The sequence below is a fragment of the Typopeltis vanoorti genome, chromosome 5, assembly GCF_054136105.1.
Source record: "Typopeltis vanoorti isolate ZY-2024b chromosome 5, IOZ_Tvanoo_1.0, whole genome shotgun sequence".
Lineage (NCBI taxonomy): Eukaryota > Metazoa > Arthropoda > Arachnida > Uropygi > Thelyphonidae > Typopeltis > Typopeltis vanoorti.
The window spans coordinates 158,188,675-158,209,742 of record NC_143553.1 but is presented as its reverse complement, the minus strand read 5'-3'; the positions used below and the strand labels follow the sequence as shown (position 1 = coordinate 158,209,742).

Genomic DNA, 21,068 nt, shown 5'->3' with positions numbered 1-21,068 from the left:
CAGACGAATGATAGAGGAAAAATTTACCAACTAGCGAAATGTAGAAATAAAGCAGCAAATGACATCTTACATGTGAGGCAGATCAAAGACGCTGAATGAAGAGTATTATGGAGGGATGTGGACATAAGAAACAGATGGAGAATATACTTTGAGGGACTTTTCAATGAGGACAATGCAAGGACTCACAGAGAAGATGGGCAGCCTTCTGAGGGGATGGTGCAGAACATCAGTAGAGTGGAAGTGACGGGAAGAGAATGAGGAATGGAAAATCGGTGGCCCCGACAGGATTCCAGTGGAAGCATGGAAGGCACTGGGGGATGAGGGAATTGACCTGCTGTGGGACCTGTTCATGAAAGTTTGTCAACAGGAAAATATACCCAAGGAATGGAGGAAGAGCACTCTTGTCCTCATCTACAAGGGTAAACGGGATGCACAAGACTGTAAGAATTACAGAGGAATAAAGTTGATGTCCCACACAATGAAAATCCTAGAAAGGGTTCTGGATGGAAGATTGAGGAAGCAGGTGAAGATTGCAAAGGAACAATTTGACTTCATGCCTGGTAGATCAACAAGAAATTCTATCCTTGGGTTACGGCAGTTGATAGAAAAGTTTCGAGAGAAACAATGGGAGCTACATCTGGCATTTATTGATCTGGAGAAAATATACGATAGAGTGCCAAGGCAAGAAGTCTGGAGGTGTCTGAGGGAGAAGAAAGTTCCGGAGAAATATGTCAGGTTGGTGCGGGAGATGTACAGAAATGTGAAGACAAGTGTTCGGACCTGTCTGAGACAGACAGAAAGTTTTCAAGTAACAGTTGGCTTGCATCAAGGGTCAGCATTAAGTCCGTTTCTGTTTAACATTGTGATGGAGGTGGTGACGGAGGAGGTGAGAGAAGATGCGCCTTGGACAATGTTGTATGCAGATGACATCTTGCTGTGTGCAGATTGAAGAGAAGAAGCGGGAATTAAACTGGAAAGATGGAGAAAAGTACTGGAAGAGAGGTATGAGACTGAGCAGAAGTAAGACAGAGTATATGTGTTGCACAGTGGGCGGCGGCGGCGGCCAGGAGACAGCTCTGGAGCTTAAGGAAATGTCATCAGGAAGGTGAAGGACTTTAGATACTTAGGTTCAACAGTGGAAGAAGATGGAGGAGATGAGAAGGAAGTGGGATGCAGGATACAAGCGGGTTGGAGGAACTGGAGGGAGATGGCTGGAGTGTTATGCGATAAGAGGGTGCCAATCAATCTGAAAGGCAAAATCTATAGGACAGTAGTGAGGCCAGCTATGACGTATGCTATAGAAACTGTGTCCCTGTGGGAAAATAACATCAACAGAATGGAAGTAGCAGAGATGAGAATGCTATGGATGTGCAAGGAAGGAGGAAGCATGGGAGACCAAAGAAGAGATGGAGGGAGCTGGTAGAAGAGGACTTGAGGATGAAGAACTTGGATGTGGTGAGAGCCCAAGACAGTAGGATGTGGAGGAGACTCATCATCAACAGTGACCCCACTTAAGTGGGAGAAGCTGAAGAAGAAGAAGCTGATATCTCATCAGTTCCTATTGCTGAATTATTATTCAATTTGTGCAACAGCTCCAATATCTCCTCTTCATACACCTGAGTTTCTTCATTCAATAAAGAGGTAGCAGTGCACTGAATGTTGAATACACCAGGTTGATAGTTTTTATCAAATTGGGTACTCATTCGTTGAACAACCTCTTCTGCATCTGTATTCATTTTTCATTATTCTTTCATATTGATTCTTTCTTTTACTTGCAGCATATTGATAGAATTCTCTAGCTTTGTGTTTAACCTACAGAGCAAGTTTCTTTTGATACTCAGACTTAGTTTTTCCTACAACAATTGTAACTCTTCTGCCTACTGCTTAGAATTTTGATAACTGATATCATCCTTATGCACACGGTATTCCTTCTATATTATCCTTTTCTTACAAATCTTTTGTTTAATAACACTGTACAGCAGTTCATTTCCAAACTATTTATTCTTCCAACTCCAATTACACATTCCGATATTCCATTCTTTAAGTCTTATTCAGTGCTTCCTTGTCCTGGCGATATCTTTGCATCTAGCAACCTATACCATTAGATAGAACGTAGCCTACTGTTCAGTTGGCCATAATTTCCTGCTTTGTAGTTCAGCATGTATCCTTTTCTGAATGTTCATAAAACATTCATAAACTTAGTCACTTCTCAAGTGAGTGCCACATGATCACTGTCACCAACCAGAGGCAGAAGAGTCACATTGTTAACTGAACCCCTTCTCCCCCACGACATTAAAATGTGATCTAACACTTTTTGATCTCTAGTTCCTTCTGTTGCATGCTGCTTGAGGAAATCTCACAACAGCTCAAATTCGGTTTCAATCTTGTCATGAGGTTTCACCGCCATCCAACGAATTTTCGGATAATTAAACTCACCTCTCATGATTATTAGTTAAGTGTCCACAATGTTTATTTGGTGAGGCTTTTCTTTGTCACTAGCCACTTATCCATTAAGTGTGCAAGAACAGCCGACTATGTAATTGATCTTGTTAGACTCCACCTCACGCCGGATGACTTCAAACTCCCTGGCACATAGACGATTGTTATTAGTTTGTAGTCATTCTACCCTAACTGAACTCAAATCATGCAATATCATTAGCATCTCTATCCGGTCTATACTGTGCCTTTTACACTCAATACCAGTTAGTATGTCTGACTCTGATAGCCAGGTTTCACTAATGTCTACAATCTGAAGTCCCAACGTATTGACCAAAAAAAAAGAAAAAATTACCCCTCTGTTTCTTATATTCCTAGCATTCGTGAACGGACATAAGTTACCTGCATGTATTTTGTATCCTCCTGTCTGCATGACCCTGTTGAACAATTTGCAGATCTCTGTTCTTACATAATGCTTACTTATACAGACATTCTTACACTAAGTCTGAACCGTACTTATTAATCATGGGCAAGAACGGACGAATACACAATCGTTTCTTCTGAATAGTTATTTGCATGATTATGCACATTCCTGTCATTAACGTAGTTGCATAACATCTCTCGGAACCTGCAGAGGGAAGGCCTAGAAAACGTTCTTATAGATAGCGAGAAGACTCGAAACTATATGTGCGTTAATGACATTGGGAAGGACCGAACAGAAGATGTTCAATTGTCTGCTGATGATACAAAGATGGGGGGCAATCAGGGTTGCTACTGATATTCAGAACTTGCAGAATGATTTGAAAAAAAAAATGGCTGCACTTCATTGTTAGCAAGTGTGAAGTTATGCACTTCTGCGTGATGAGATTTCTAACCACATATTATTAGCGGGGTTATTCTAACGAGAAAGTGATGAGGCTAGATCTTGGAGTTACAGTAATAGACATTTGAAGTTCAAAGGTCACATAACAAAACTTGCAAATACAACTCAGGATAATCGCGCTGTTCAAACGAACATTGATGTGTAAGGATATGAAAGTCAATTTGCCTCTTTACAAGACCTTGATACGATTGCATCTGGAATAATCCATGCGTTAAAATTAGTTTGAACATTACTGCCTCCTATACATTCAACCGGATCTCCACCGTACCAGCTTTGCTAATTCTGTTGTCTATTTCCAAATTTAAGTTCCATTTTCACAAAAATTGTGCCTAAATACTTGAAATGTTTACTTGTTCTACAGCTTCGCTATTGAGAATGCAGTTGAAGTTTAGTATGCATCATCCTTTTTTCACAATTTTAGTTTTTCTTTATTGCTGATTTTTAGTCCAAATTTGTTATTCAATTTAGTTAAACAATTCGGGAGAGTTGGGAAGGATTTGTTAAGGTGTACAAGATCATCGTTTCTAAAAAAGCAAACGTTTGTTTGATATCTCAGTTCTGATATCATCTTTAAAGATAATTTCTTTCGAATTTGAAAAATATAGATGATGGTGGACACCCTTGTGTTATACCAAATTTTATTCAGAACACTTTCATTTATTTCCTTCAGTTCTAACTTCTGACTTACAATTTAAATGTAGACTACGTATTGCTCTTTATAATGCTCTGCGTACAATATATAACTGTAGAATTTTGAAACAGATTCTCTTTGTCATCTTGAAGAACCCTTTCCTGAGATCTACCAAACTTAAGTACAGATCTTTATTATATTCCGATGCTTTCTCAAGTGTTTTCGTCGAGTGAAAATATGATCCTAGAAACTCCTGTTCAGGCCTGAACCCATATGCAGTATAATAATAAAAAAAATTCGATTGCAGACAATATTGATGCATTCCATTAAGCAATTAAGTATGGCTTAGTGGCCTGCATTTTTAAATGGAAATGCATTTTAAATGCGTGCATTAAAGAAAGAAATGGGATGTGTCTGCTTTCGTATTGCAATATTCATTTTCCTTCTGATTTCGAAAGCGCTTTGACATTGTGCTAGATTTAAGCACATGTCCTTCAGAACCAGACTAGAATTAATTATGAGATCTCTCGTAACAAATCATCTTAGTTTGCGATTCTGCTTTTCTAAAAAAATGGTAATTCGGTAGTGTCATCCTTACTTTTTTAATGACTTTGAAATCATCTGCTACTACAATTTTTACGTAGAAAGCAGATGGTATAGCGGTTTTCTTTAAACCTAGTTTTACTTTGTGTGTGTGTGTTGCAATCCTTCCTCACGCGTGTGTAGAGAGTTTTTGTTCTAAGGAAGTTTTCGATTAAAAAAAAACAGCGGTAGTCAAGGATATCTTCTGTCTTCAGTCATGGAGCGAGATGATTGGTCCTTAACTTTATATCATGTGATATATGTATGCACAATTTTCACGGTGCAAGCGCGCACAAGGCAAACCTCCTGTCTTTGGCACGGTGAGTTTCTTAGTTTCTCCGTTTTGTAATTTTCTTTGTAATCTTTTGTTATTTGAGTTAAAGAGATATCTCCGCCATTAAAGTTAAAATTATTGTCTCACCTGGAAAGGCTGCAGTCTATCAAGGGCGATAGAATCTTACTCATCCAGGTAATTTTTTTTTTTTGTATTTAATGCCATTTATTCTCTAATTTTAGTCCATTTACATTTTCAAAGTGTACACTGGGTTTAATATAATACACATGTTATTTGGCACACCCACCAAATTCCTGATTGCCTACTTCTAAACACCTGTAACTCCATTACTTTTAATTTATTTAATAAACTTTCAATTTCTTTCTTCTAGTACCGTGTGAATAATTCTTTTTAATTGAAGATCTAACTTAATTTAAGACGATAATGTTCCAAGTATTCTGTCGTTATTTCTTGTTTCCTTAAACGTGACACCAATGATTAGTTCATTGAATTCGTTTATTTTTTGAACGCATGTAAAAAATTACGTTACAATTTTCCTACTTTTTCTTTCCGAGTCGACTGCATTGCTATCATTACCCCTTTCCGATACACATTCAACATCATTAGTTTTATATCTTAACAATAATCTCAAATGAGTTCAATATTTGTCTTAGTCTGTGATTAGTAATGTAATGACTATTTGTTATCAGCCTTTAATGATTAATCCGCCTTAAGGCGTGTTTCTATATAATGGATGTGAGCTGTAACTAGGAAGTAATGATGCCAATTGAATTCAGTGGCTTACATGAGTAGAAGTATGAGATCCTAAGGTATTTTCTGACCCTGCGCACGAAATTGTAAAGTAGTTAATGGGTCAACTTACTGCTATTATTCATTTATTGTTATTTATTATTTACTTATTGTGTACTTCTTATTTTATTGTTATTTATTATTTACTTATTGTGTACTTCTTATTTATCCGTTATTGTTTACTGTTTATTTATTATCGTCGGGTGAGTGATCGCTGTTTAGAGAAAGACTTAACAGTGAATTTTATGTGGATTTGGATAAACAAACAATCTCTTTGATGGAAGCCCAAATAAGAGACGTGCTTTTGTCATGAATTATATTGACCCAGTCTGTAGAGCGGGTCAATATCATTCTCATTACTGTAATTACACACACAAAAAAGGTATCATCCGCTCTTCATTCTTCAGACTTGATTCAGAATTACTTTTGACTATTGCAAAACCGAAACGTGTCTTTAAATAACAAAGACTTAATAACATTAAAAATGATACCGACTTCAAGGAAAATAAAAATAAGAGTTCTATAAATGTTCTGAAATGACTTTTTTCGAATGCTTGAATATACAGCAGAGGCAACTACAACTATTTCGACCAGGTTCCAATTGCGATATCAACAAATGGCCGTTTTTTTCTGAACATGTCTTTGTTCACCAGTAGATGCTAAGAGAGCATCTGAACAATATCGATATAGTTGGTGGCTTTTTGAGATGGGAGAAAGCAGTCACTCTCATGGTTTCGGTAAAGGGATGTTTATTGTTTTATTACTTTATGAGCACACATCTTAACTGCTTTAAAATAAACGGTTAGTGTAGCGTGCTAAGAGCAGATGATATTTTCCAAACTTCTGTTACTATATTTAAAAGACACTTCTCATGCTATAAATATGTCTGAAATGTTGAGCTCTGCTTGCTTCCACAATAGATTCAACGTTATTTAACGAGCGGATGCATTCGCTGTGTTAAATATTAAATCTGGAGGTGTGCGTATGGAAGTAAGAGAGGATGATATTATCACCGTAGCTCTTTATGCTAATATTAATCACTGTTTATCGTTTCCTTTATCTGCACATGCCTGATGTAAAAGAGATAAAATATAACAAGAGTTGGCACTGTTGATTAAAGATACTTGGTTATTGAGGAAACCAACGCAGTCGCTTTGAAGTGTCGTTGCCAGAAGCAATTTCCTAATCTCTCGATCTTAACACTGGAAACTTGTTCTTCATAAAATGTAAGTGTTAGCAGTATAAACACAATTCTTTTTTGAAAAAGAACATGCTAGCTAGCTTTAAATATAGGGAGATGAAACGATTTTCCTTATGTTTAATTATTTTGTTAACGTTTCGACTATTTCATCGGTTACAGGCAAATTCATCGAAAAACAGTTAATCGAACAGCAATTCATCGAAAAAGCAATTCGCCGAACGACAATTTAACGAATGGCAATTCATCGAATGACCAATTCCTCGAATGACAATTCATCGAACGACAATTCGTCGAAAATGCAATTCATCGAAAAAACAATTCATCGAAAATTTTTCGATGAATTATGAAGAATTCATCGAAAAGTCATTTTTCTTGCAAAGTATTGTTTAAAGTCTTTCGTAACAATGCGGAACGTTACTCATGATACAGACAACATATGGAAGCGGTCATTGAAACGTAATAATTATTTTCTTGCATTTTAGAGCATTTAATGTAAGTGTACATCCTGCTTCATTGTACAGTTAGCGATTTATCTGTAGGGAAGACAAGATTACCACATGCACTTATCTCTCGAATAACCTCGAAAACATGTAATTGAATGGAGTTTTCCCAGAAATAATATACATGTAATTGAAGTTAATAAGGGAAGGAATAGGCTAAGAAATTCGTTCTTCCAAATTTTGTCACAATAAGTCTAGTCGATTGAAATTAAAAATTTCATTAAATTTCATCCAGCCAGAGCGAAATTGCTAATATCATTTAGGAACTTCTTTACGGAAATGTCATGATAGAAGTGATCCATTACGAACTAAAACTGAACCGTGCATTCAGCTTCTTGTTCAGAAAACTTCTGCGAATTCTGCTACGTCTGCGAGTTATTGTATACATAATTTCGACACTATTCTTTGTATCCCCGAATATAGCTGAACTGAAAACTGGAAGGGTTCGACATTTTTTTGTAAAAGTTTCAAATACGGAATCCAAATAATTTTTTTTCATTAATAAATGTAATACATAAATAAATTTGCTGAACGTTAGTAGGTCTAATACTGAGATGACTAAGCTTTTCCTCCCGGAAATAGGCAAATCGGACAAGAAAAACAATAAGAATCGATATTGTTCTGTAATTATTCCTTAGTTAAGCAGAATTGCTATACCAACAATTATTATACTGAGGAGGATGAGGGGAAAATAGTATTGATCATTAATATTACTACTACTACTACTAATATAAATAAATTGATTCTTTGATGTAAATATTTTTCACAATATAATAATGAAATATACAGGAATTCAGAGTAAAAATATTGGAAAACTTGAAAAAAATTCATTCCTGAAGATTTTTCAATCACGTTTCACTTATTTACTCCTGTTTCTGTTATTCCTCAACGACAGGAGTGACACCTGCACTTACCTCCGGAATAACCTCGAAAGCAAATAATTGCAGTTAATAAGGGGGGGGGGAGGATTAGGCTAAGAATACTGACGAATATATGTGTGGGTATATTTCTGGGTTTTGAGGAGGTGATCGGTGCAGTTTGTTAAAAAAATAAATAAAAGGTTAAAATATTCTCTAGGAAAGGAAAATGATAAAATAAGGAATAATGAATAAAGAGTCTTAAAAAACAAACCTGTAAACCTTTAGAAGCATACTCATCTGGTGTTATATTTAGATGAGCAGCGGTTGGAAGTCTTATTCGACTTTTGAAGGATGCCAGTGGTCGGCAGATCACAGTTAGGAAACACAGTGCTAAAGGAAATTGGAATTGGGTTGAGTTGTTTTGAATTAAGGAAGAAGCAACTGGCCTTAAATCCCTGCAAGTTTTTCCAATTCGGTTCGCTTGTTTTTCGGCAAGAAAAAAAACCAAGTTTCAGAGAGGAAAAAACTTTCATCCTCGTATGAGACAGGCTAACTCATCTTCAGGTTAAACGCCCTGATAAAGGCGCTTGACATCCTTGATGAACGTAGGATGCTGAAGCCCTTTTCAGCAGTTTCATTAAATGAGCTGTAGAATTTTTCTCTTCTCGGTTTCTGCAGTTTTGTAGAAAATAAGTTTAGGATGGAGGACTTTTTTTTATACATTCACGCCAAGTTTTTTTTTGTAGTCTTCCATTTTCCAGAGATGAGATGTTTCTTAAAGTTGATTTTTCTGTTTTGGAATTTTCGAGTTGGTTCGAAAATATGGCTCAACAATGCGATCATGCATGATCGCATTGTTGAGCTATTTTTTCCATGAGGAGACGATTACGAGAGTGGCATACCTAAATACGCTAGAGAAATTTGTATTTCCTCAGATTGAGAATGTGTAGGGCCTCATTTTCCAACATGATGGAGCAACTCCACATTATGGAGACTGCGCGTATCCCACTGCTTGTGGCCACCGCGCAGTCCCGATTTGATTCCGATGGATTTCTTCTTTTGCGTATATTTATATTTGTGTATAAATAATTAAGTAAAAGAGTTTTTTTAATGGGAAGCGGCAGAAAAATATGCTACTGCACGTGGCGACAAAATTTCTAGGACCGGCCCTGAGGCCAGTCCTGGTGAATATGGTGTTTGAGGTAGATATTGAAATCCCAAGTCGTATATTGTCTGTTGGATTTCATAAGCAGGTGCATTGTCTTGAAAAGCAACACGCCTCTGCTTAGTTTCTCGAACCGATTTTCCTTCAGTGCCTCCTTCAATTCCTTCAGAGCTGCTGTAACAGTTTCTTGAGGTAAGGTAAGGATTACACCATCCATATCCTAAAAGACAATGTGGCAAGAACTTTCCTTGCTGACTGTTTGGTTCGAAACTTCTTTGGCCATGGAGAACCTTTGTGCCTCCACTCCATTGACTGTTGTTTGTTCTCTGGGTCATAGTGACGAAGCCATGTTTCATGAACGGTTAGAATATGAGCTAAAAAATTTCACGAGGATGAAATCCCTTTATGAAGTGTTCTTTTAACATCTCAACTATACCCGCCTCAGTGGATATCATTCACTGCAACGAGTATGCCCCGCCAAAAAATCGCTCTCCGAACGAAGTAGGATAAATAGTAGTTATAAATAGTAAGATAATAAAAAGATATATACCTCTCAAAATAATCCAAAACAAACCAAAAAAAAAAAAAATGCACACACATCTTCGCTTCGCCCCCACACGCCTTATAATTCATTTTTCGGTGAACTGTATTTTCGATGAATTGTGATTTTTCGATGAATTGTCTTTTCGATTAACTGCTCATCGGTGAATTGCTTTTTCGGGGAATTGTCTTTCGATGAATTGCTTTTTCGATTAATTGTTTTTCGATAAACTGATTTTCGATGAATTGTTTATTGGTGAATTGCTTTTTCGATGAATTGTTGTTCGATGAATTTCCTTCGATGAATTGTCTTTCGGTAAACTGTTTTTCGATGAACTCTCCGGATACCATTTCATCAGCCATTAACGATTTATAGTTGGGAGTAGGAGGTCAAAATGGCTTTGGTGTACGCATTTCGAAACGTTACGAAGCAAGCAGTGGATTACGATCAGCAATTAAATGAACAATACTCACAGAAATATAAATAGAATTCGAGTCTGTATGCCAGAGGAGCCTCAGTAACTCATTTGGTACAGATAAGCCCTCTCAGTGGAAAGACCTGGGTTCGAATCACGTTTATGGTGTCAGGAACCTTCATCGGGTATTTTATGAAATACCGAGTTAGCCGGTCTCATACGGAGGTGTTTTTTTTTTCAAAACTCGGGTGTTTTGTTCCTCCAATCCCCCCTTCCGTCCGAAGATCTTCAAATATACTAGTGGCAAGCCTGCTGAAACTTTTAATTAGGGTACTCAACCCGTCCTGGACGTAAGAAACAGATGGATTGATGCCAGAGAATTTTTAAGTTAATCAAATCCAAGTTTATCTCTATTCAAGGATTAGAAGGAGATCCTCGCGCTCTTTGGAAAGAAGTAGGTTCATACACGGTGCGAGAATATCCACTAGCTTTTATGCATGGAAGTTGTGCGAATTGGTTTCAGATAAAGCAAGTACGAGATTTCATCGTTGAAATTAGTTTTTGTTTGCTTGCTTGCAAAATATCTAACTTAAGCGATATGCTCAGTTGAGAAAAGCTATACATTTGCTTCACGATCTTAATTTATTTCCAAGTTAGCATATCTAAAACTCAGAATCACACAGGAACAAACACGTACACCCTCACCTCCAAACTCCAACACAAAGGAGTTCATTGCATAGCCTAATTACTCCACAGAATTTATTTGAAAAAATATGCAACTTATTCTAAACTTTCTTAGATTGCACACAAGGTCCAGGTAACTGACTATTAGTTAAGAAGGAAGATAGCAGTTTCAGCAAACTAAAGCTAATCTTTATTGTGGAAAGGATACAAAAAAGCTACGATGTAATACTTTGATGAGGAAAAAAAAACAAAGAATCAAAATTCAAAATCAAAAAGAATCAAAATCAGAATCAAAAAGTTAAGATGCCAAGAATGAGATCTTACTTAAAGATACTTACGTTAAATATAGCTGAGGATATTATTTTACTTATCTTTCAAGAGTTTTAGGTTTTAATGGGTAAAAATTGCTGAAGTTTAATACAAAAAAAAATCAATTATTTCTATATTTTTACCCGTGTGCTATCATTAATTAAATCCGCTTATTGGAGACCCAAAATGGACTGAAAAAATTTAATGTTTGGTCTCTAGAGCGGGTTTCCGAACTGTGTTAAAATATAAATAAAAATAGGAAAAACATAAAATTAATAACAATATAAAACAGAAAATATAAAAAAGAAAAGAAAATTAATGTTAAATTAATTTTATTTATTAAATCCTAAACGAAAGCAGGAAAAATAGTAGTTTTTAAGAGGAGTAGCGTGGAATTTTCCCCAGAAATAGCTATAAGAAAATCCTTGCCACTCTCGATACAGAAGTACTATAGAGTTAACAACCTTTCGTGGGCGCAAGCCACATACAAAAATGAACCAAAAAAAAAAAAAAAAAAGCAGTGCTGTAGTTAATTCCTAACGCTTTTCTGAACGAGATGAATGTGATGCCTTTCCGTTTTTTTTTTTTTTTTTTTTTTTGGAAAATGACTTCTAAGATGCATAACAATTTAAATTTGGTTTATTATAAGTACAATTCAGATTATTCATAATTATTAAGATGAAAACTATGCTTTACGTAGAAATGGAAAGCATCTTATAAAAGCAATTTGAACTCTGATCTTTAGTTATCGCTAAACATTTTGGATCTCTCCTAATGGAAAAGAAAAGAATCAGTCATCAGAGTGAACTTCTTTGTAGATGATATGAATACTACTAAGTGGATTTGATTGCTTGTACTTAGTTGGAGATAACTGTCTGAGTTTAGCATACGCCTCGTTAAACAGTGAAAATATAATTGTGTTTATTCAGCTCAGAACACACGGGATGATTCAGCGCTGTGCTGCATTATGCGTGCCGTCATTAAATGCAAACCCAGAATGGGGAAAACAGCAGAGTACAAGGAACTGTCATCTATCCTACATATTTACTAAATTACGGCTGACATGGCTTCTTTTGTGTCAGACTACTACGCTATAGATTTACCAATAAAATGACCTTGAAATCATTCAAGGTCATTTTATCAAAACAGCAAAACTCGCCTCGGAGTATCGCGAGGACACAAGTTTAAGGATAACAACTTTTTAATTCTTGAAGCATATCATTCAACTATTCAGACTAGATGGAACGATACATTGAATTGTGATTTAAATCACCCGGGATCTCATTCCACATTGGACCGACACGATCAACGACGAAATAATGATTTAGGACAAAACGTTTCAAAGAAGTAGTGGCGGCTTGTGGCTTGAAAGCGTGGGGGCGCTGCAACTTTCGAAATATACATACAGTGTATACGAGTTTGGATAAAATATCAAAATTATGGTAAAAATTAAAAAAAAAATTAAATATGAAAAAAGATTGTTTCGTATTCTATAAAATTATACAGATTGGTATAATTCAAAATTACTTTAAAATAAAACCCATTATCATAATCCCAATAATGTTCTAAAATAAAAACTATAACAAATGTTATTTCTTTAATTGTAATGTCCAAATATTTAAACAGACGGAGTAAACACGATGAGCACTACGAACACTGTACCTACTGTCGCAAACTGCATATAAACAACAGTGGAACTGCGTGACGGACAGTGCCGTATTACGCTAATAGCTCGCATCTCACTATGGCGTACATATTCTTGCGCGCGTAGCAATATGACACTGTGGTAAACACAGTGCTGCTAACGTCCTTTGCCCTCCTAAGTGCTACAAGATGGATTTTTATTATTTTTTATACAAAATATAGGATTGTTGATGATAAAATTAAATATTACAAGCAAATATAAATAAATTAATAAATATATTTATATATCGAGAAAAATTGGGGATGCTGCATTTCCGCAGTGCCCATGCACGAGCTGCCCCTGCGAAGAAGTCATTCCGTATTTTATTTCCATTTATTTCCACTTGTATTCTGTAGGTAGTTTAACAACAATTCCTTTAAGCAGTATATAATATTTTAATTTAATACAGTTATGGCCTTTCAAAGGGCTCGTATTATAATAACATGTTTTTATAAAATTTAATTGCTTTAATAACAGTTGGTGCGGGCTGACACTTCATGAAAGCGGAACCGAACTATGGCGGTGCGCGGCAGTCCTGTTGACACCACGATCTACCGTCCTCTAGCGGACACTACAATAACCAAAGATATCATCGCAAAGGCGAGGGAAGAACTCAATGATGATCCGAGCACTCGACAGGAATCGATCAAAGCAGTCAGGGACCTTCTCGAAAGTGAGTACTTTTACTCGTATTAACTTAGCGTACTTTTAATTAGCGTATTCTATCTTGCAGCGATAAAGCATTCCTTTTTTCATTACCTGTAGATGAGAGAGACAACGGACTACTCGCCCGCACAGATGATGCCTTCTTACTCCGCTTCCTCAGAGCTCGTAAGTTTAACTGCGAAAAAGCATTCGACTTAGCCTTGAACTACTATGACGCACGAGCCACAAACCCTGTTTACCAGCAGCTGCTGCCATCTGATGTGACGAGTACGCTCGCCGAAGAGAGACACACAGTTCTGCCCTACAGAGATGTTCACGGAAGAGCCATTCTGTTTACGAGGATAGGTAGGTGGCGCTGAATGTAGTTTAATCAAGAGATGGTTCGTATGAACTAATGCCATTCGCTATACATATAAGATCACCACTTAATTAAAAAAAATATTCCAGGAAACTAGACTTATTCTTTTTTTATTATATTATAATTTCATATATTACATCGTAATATGTGTTTCTTTTTTATGTTTTTCCCACCCACGAAAGGTTATTTGCAAATCTATAGTGCGATTTTGTACGATTGATGGGCTAAGGATTTTTTTCTAAATTTTTTATCGATTTTATATATTTTTTTGTATTTATTCTCCATCCATTCAGGAAGCCCTACTCTAGAGACGAAACGTGAAACTTTTTCAAGCCACTTAAGACCTCCAATAAGCGAGTGTGGGTCTCCCATCGGATGATGAAATTCATCTTTCAGCTAAAGACATCACAAACATCGATGACAAGATTCGAACCTGCAGCCTGTTGGTTGGGGAGCAGATACGCTAACCACTCAGCAAACCAGGCCGATAGTGCGTTAATTGTTAGAATTTATTTTTCAATATCATAGTTTATTTAATGCAGCCTATTAACATATATACAATTAAAGACATTATTATTACATTTTTATTACTAAAACATTTCAGTACACAAATTACTGAGTACATTCCTTTTTTTTAATAATATATAGGGTGGTCAAAATTGAAGTATTTTGACCCTGTTTGAGGCCTCCGGAAGCTCCATTCAGTGATTGAAATGCTGCAAAACTTTGCAGGAATAGGTTGTGCGTTATGCGGAAGAGATATCTGAGCAAAAAAATAATTAGTTCCAAACTTCACCACCAAGGGGAGTTGTAAACATCAAATGCATGGAATTTGCATAACATACAACTCGGCAAGTATCAGGAGGGTTTAAAAAGATGCCCAACGGATTTTCCTCTTCATTCTGGTTGTTAATACAGTCCACAGTGATGGCTCCAACATCGCCCTCACGTGTTTTTCTCGTGAAGTAGTAAATTGTAATGCTGTTGCTGAACTCCATGAATTTCGCTGCCTGAACAAATGTCGACAAAGTCCACCGTCTTCACGTGTTCTGGAACGAATGATTAGATGATTTGAAGAAAGGATTGTTAGGAGTTAAACCTGACAGAAGTACCAAATCAATCCGATCACAATAAGTGAATGAAGTTGCTACTGCCGTTGTGTAGCAGGCCATGAATAATGTTGGTTGCTGCAGTGAAAACGTGCTATATCAAGACATATGAATGTGCCTTACACAACTTTCTGGAAAACTCTACGAAAGATTCTGCATTTCTACTCATTGAAGATAACCCTGACACAGAAGCTGCGCCTGCACGACTTTGAAAGTCGACTGACATTCGCTTTAACATTCCTTGCTCGAGTGGAGTTGGATGTTGCGTGACTGTGGATGACTTTGTAGGGAGATTGAGTTCACTGTAGATATTCACAGCTCCATTCAGGAGCTGTGAATACTCACAATTGCCAAGTATGGCCTACGTTAAGCCCACATACAATCCAACAAATTCCTTTGCATTAACCCAAAGTTGCTGTCCGCCGATTTACAGATTCATTTATCATTGGACGATTCTTCTTCGAAAGCATCCGGGTCCTGTGAACTGCTTAGTTACTGCCGAGAGGGTTTGCGATATGATAAACATTTTGTTGTGCCACAATTACAGCAACGTCTATTCATGGATTAAGTTATTTTCATGCAGGATGGGTCCCCTCCACTCATCGGTCGATCCGTACAGGAGCTGAGAACATTTTACAGAAGCTAGAGTGATCAGCAGTGCGTTTCTCACTTCATGGCTGCCTCGTTCAGCTCATCTGACCCCCTGAATGCATAATGGAAGTGAATTAAAATGTGTTATTTAGGCTTGCATCGCTTTTAGACACACACACACACACACACAGAAAATTTATTATATTTACATCAGTCTATACTCCCTGGTGGTGAATTCTGCAACTACCGTTTTTCAGATATCGCTTCCGCATTACGTACAATGTATTCCTGCAGTTTCGCAGCATCACTGGGTAGCGCTCCACAAAGCCTTAAACAAGAATACTTTAATTTTGATCACCCTATATTACTGATGTACAGTTATAACGTTAATTATCACATTTACTGTTTCAATACAAAAAACGGAGAACATTTGTTCTCGATAAATTTCTAGAAAGTATATTCACACTACTGCAGTGAACTATTTTTTGTTTGTTGTTCTGGCACCGTTTCTGCTCGCTTCCAAAAAGCTCGCACTGAGCTCATTTGAATAAGATATTAAATGGCGGTGGTTTCGTGGTTTTTTTCAGCGCCCTAAGCCAGCCAGGTGTCGATTTAAATGCTTATATATCATCAGCATCATCAGCAGCACCCAATATCAATCTACTGCTGGATAAAGGCCTTTCCCAGATTACTCCAAAACTGTATCTCAATGGCATTCCTTCCTATATCATGCCTGCAAAATGTGATGATATAATCAATGTACTGTCATTTTTGTTGGCGTCGTGGTCGTTTTTCCACTTATGGAATCCAACCCAGTACTGCTTTTGTCCATCATTGATCTTGTCTTCGAGCAATACGCCCAAGTCACTTCAGATGTTTCACTCTTCCTAATGACAGAGACTTTAGTTTGATTTCTTATTCACGTATTCCTTTTGTGATCCAGTCTTATGATACCAAGCAATTGTGTTGTTCTTAATTTTTGATCTTTTTCATTTAATGTCCATGTTTCACGACGATAAGTCAACATAGGAAGAGTACATTGGTTAAAAACTTCTCTTCAGACATAGTAGTAATTGGCTTTTGAACATCGACTGTAATTTTCCAAATGCTTTCCACCCAAACATCAAGCATCATTTAATTTCATCCAGTATGTATTTGTTCCATTGCTATATGTAAGGATCTACTTGTCCCATTGAATCACTATTGATTTTAATTATTTCTGATCGGGCATAGCTATTGAACATAACTTGGATCTTCATATTTATCTTTAGGCGAGCTGTTTTGTTAGATTTGGAATTCATGGATACGAGTCTGTAATTCATGCGCAGTTGAAGTAAAGATAACCGTGTCATCAGCAAAGTATAAATGGCTTAAATAATTTATCTTCAGACCTTTCTTTTTCCAATTAAGAAGTTTCAGTATTTCTTCTGAGCATGCTGTGGATAGTTTTGGAGATATTGTGTCACCATCTCTTATAACTCTCTGTATTTCCACAATAGAAATGTTTTCATTGAAAAAAATTGCTGCTGTTCCATTGGTGTATGCTGGTTTGATGGTCCTGACTTATGGCTCCTCCACTTGTTGGTTTTGCAATACTATAAGAATTGCATGAGTTTTTACTGCATCAAATTCGTTCTCATCATCAATAAAACCAAGACATGATGGTAACTGATATTCATTACACCGTTCAATAATCTTGTACGACTTGAATATGTTCCATTGAACTAAAGCCACTTTGAAAGCCTGCCTGTTCCTTTGGTTGTGCTAGATCTAGAGTCGTAAAAAACCTATGACTAAGACTTTTGTAAACATTTTGTGAACCACTGATAGAAGACTGATGGATAGGTAGTTTGTCATGTCTTCTATCTCACCTTTTTTATGTATCAGAATTGGGGTAGCCTTCTTCCATGTACATCATGTTTCTTCAGACATAAAGTAAATAGTTTTGCTAAGAGTTTGTAGATTATTTCTCCACTTGTTTTTAGAAGTTCAGCTATAACTCCATCCTCATCTGCAGCTTTTCCATTTCGCAAGCTTTGGATACTCCACATAACTTCTTCTGGAAGAATCTGTGGCACTTCAGTTATTTCGCAGTTGTCTTCTTCTTCATTTAATTCGTCATCCTGATATAATACTGAGTAAAATTCTTCAGTTCCTCTTGCTATAGCATATCCATCCCTGGTTATAGTTCCATCTCGTAGTTTGACTGCAACCATCTGTTTGCTGTTTGGCTTTTTTGAGACTACTGTTGTTTTCAATTGTTTGTTGCATGAATTTACAATTGAAGTTTCTTATTTCTTCAGTGATAAACTTTCTGATTGTTTCACACAGTTCAGTGTATTCAGTTTTATTCTGTGGATTATCTGCTTGTTTCAACTCTTCATTTCTTCATACGCTGTTTTGTTTCTTCACAGATTTTGTCTTATTTCTGTTCTCTGGTAACAGCTCTCTTAAGTGAGCATTGTAAAAGGCTTTGGGTAAAAATGTCATTACTTTGTGATGGATCAGCATTGTCATCTCTAATAAGATATTTTAATCTATTATTTAGTTCATGTTGGAATATATCTTCTTTTTTAAATGTTGAGTTTGTGTGTGTGTGTGTGTGTGTGTGTGTGTGTGTGTGTGTGTGTGTGTGTGTTTATTTGATCTTAAACATTTTTTATTCTTTCTTTTTGACAATTGCTAGTATTTTAATCTTACTACGTACCATACGATAGTCACTTCCAAGGTTGAAGGTGTTGATAACAGAACGGTCCTGAAGAATGTTTCTTGTTGCTGAAGATAAAGTCAATTTCACTAGATTTTCCATGTTAAATTCCTACGTGTGTTTTTTTCTCTCGAAAAAGGAATTCATAATGTGCAAGTTTTCTTTTTCTGCTCCTCTATCATCTCTCATGACATAACCAAAATTTCCTGTTGAGCTTTATTCTGATTGTTGTATACCAATTCTGGCATTAAAGTCTCCCTTTACAATTTTGAAATTATCTTTTCCTTTTTTGTAAAGATGGGATACATCATGATAGAAATCTTCAGTTTCTTCATCGGTATGACTTATTGTTGGTGCCTACACCTGAATGATCTTGAGAGCATATCTTTTCGAGATTTGGACAACAATACTTGTTATTGATCAGATATACTGTCAAATTCTATTATGCTGTTCTTCAATTTTTTGTTAATCATTAATCCAACTTTACTGATTTTTTCCTTATCTTGGTTTCTATAATTCAGTATGTCTCCGTCTGTTAATTGAAGAATTTCTCCAAAATGGTGAAGAAATTCTTCATTTCTTCATTCTTCAAGAATGTCCCATTTTTGTCGCTTTGGCTCTTCACCTAGTTCAGTGAACCGTGTTTCTCTGCTCAGAGTTCAAGAGTTCAAAGTTCCAAGGTGTAGTTTCCAACTGCAGTACGATCTGGTTACCCAAAGATTCTTAGCAGCCTCTACCTTCATGTTTAACTGCTTGCTGCTGTAGGTGGTAAAAATCTGGTCTCCGAGGAATTAGGGCCATTTTATTTCTCTTTGATTAATCTCGAAAGATAGGGCCATAATTCACCATGTTGGCCCATTACGGATTGGTGAATGGCAATATTTTCACATGGGATCGCCAGTCCCAAAACCGCTGATCCATGGCTCTTTATTTAATATATTCAGAGTTGCTATGATGTACAACGAATGATTGGCAGAATTTCCCACCTACCGGCCACCTGGGAACGCGCTCGGTAGCCAGTAGAAGCACCGAGGTATACCTCGGGCTTTTGCATATAAGTAATAATCACTATGGCAAAGCCACCCGGAGCTTCTATTATATATATATATATATATGTATGTACAGGGTGTTCGGGATAAATTTGACATATTTATAATTAATTATATTTTTCCGTAAGTTACATGTATTAACACACACTTCTCTTCATTTAAAAGTTTGGACCCTTCTTCATTCATATACAAGATGTCAGAAAGGATGGATAGCTGGAACCCACCTGAATCATGGAAGAGAATAACTTGTATCATGATGATTCGTGCCCACCATCAAAATAAGGATATTACGACTGCTGCCCAATGCTCCCTGAATACCGTAAAAACAATCAGGCATGAACTAGAGACTTGCAATGGTGACTACGAGGATGTAGCAAGAAGAAAGATCCCTAGCAGACGATCTGATTGCGTTCGTACAGCAGAATTCCTCGCAAATCTGCAGGAACAGGTGTTGAAGAACCCTGGCATTGGAATTCGGGCTTTGTTCGTGGAGTTGCTAACTGTAGTCAAGCCCTGGATAACAAGGGTAGGCAATGGTAGGCCGTATGTATGGCAGCAGGATTCGGCCCCTTGCCACACCTCTGGGAAAAGTCAAAAATGGTTGTCTGAAAATTTCTACGACTTCACCAGTCCAAATGTTTGGCCTCCAAACTCCCCAGACCTTAACCCCATGGATTATTTTGGATGGGGCGCAGTTGAAAAAGACACCAATCGCACTTCCAGTAATACAAAAGCCCAGTTAATGGATAAAATTAAAACAGTTTTTGCGGCCCTTCCCAGGGAGACTGTAGCATCAGCTTGTTCGAGGTTCCGAAGCAGAATTGAAGCTGTGATCGATGCTAATGGTGGTTATTTTGAGTAAATCTTGTTGATAGTATTGTAATTAACTCTGCCTGTAATGTTTTTTTGTCAATTCATTAAATTTAATAGATACAAAGAAGATTTTCTTTTTCCTTACGAAACTGTCAAATTTATCCCGAACACCCTGTATATATATATATATATATATATATATATATATATATATATATATATATATATGTATGTATGTATGTATATATATATATATATATATATATATATATATATATATATATGTTAAGAATACCAAGCAATTTTTTAAATACAGTATATGTTAAGAATACCAAGCAATTTTTAAACCTGGTTTTACTCCATTTCCCAAGTAAGCAAACAGACAAATAAGTCAAGTTTGCGCCTGCAAGTGATGCAAGTCTAGCTGATCCTACAGGTAGTGCAAGACCAAGGCAACTCGTGGTAAAGGTGGCATGAGCTCTGATCACTAATCTTTATATTTACCCTTAATGCCAAAACACATCTCCAAGAAGGAGATGCATGATGTTTTGTATTAAAGGCAAGAGGCCACTACCCAGACCGGTTTCGACCTTTATTGAGGTCTCATCAGTGGGAGCTAGGCTAGAAATACCAAGATTTAGTAATACAGAGCTCATAAGTATTTTACCAGAACAAGTTGCCATAAGGTGTTTTAACCTTATTAAATAAAAATCTCTGGAGGAGATATAAATATAGAAAGTATTTTACCTTGGGTATAATAGATGTTAAGAATACCAAGCAATTTTTTAAACCTGGTTTTA

The 21,068-nt window shown here is 36.6% G+C and overlaps 1 protein-coding gene across 1 annotated transcript in view; it reads left to right on the top strand.

Annotated features, from left to right (window-relative positions):
* The window catches only part of LOC150106992 (alpha-tocopherol transfer protein-like), a 54,181-nt gene that overhangs the window by 19,355 nt on the left and 13,758 nt on the right, over positions 1 to 21,068 (top strand). The window contains exons 2-3 of the mRNA XM_090392866.1: positions 13,453 to 13,648; positions 13,741 to 13,986. Of these exons, the coding sequence (XP_090248992.1) occupies positions 13,492 to 13,648; positions 13,741 to 13,986 (403 nt within the window). The 5' untranslated portion in view covers positions 13,453 to 13,491. The remainder of the gene's footprint in view (positions 1 to 13,452; positions 13,649 to 13,740; positions 13,987 to 21,068) is intronic.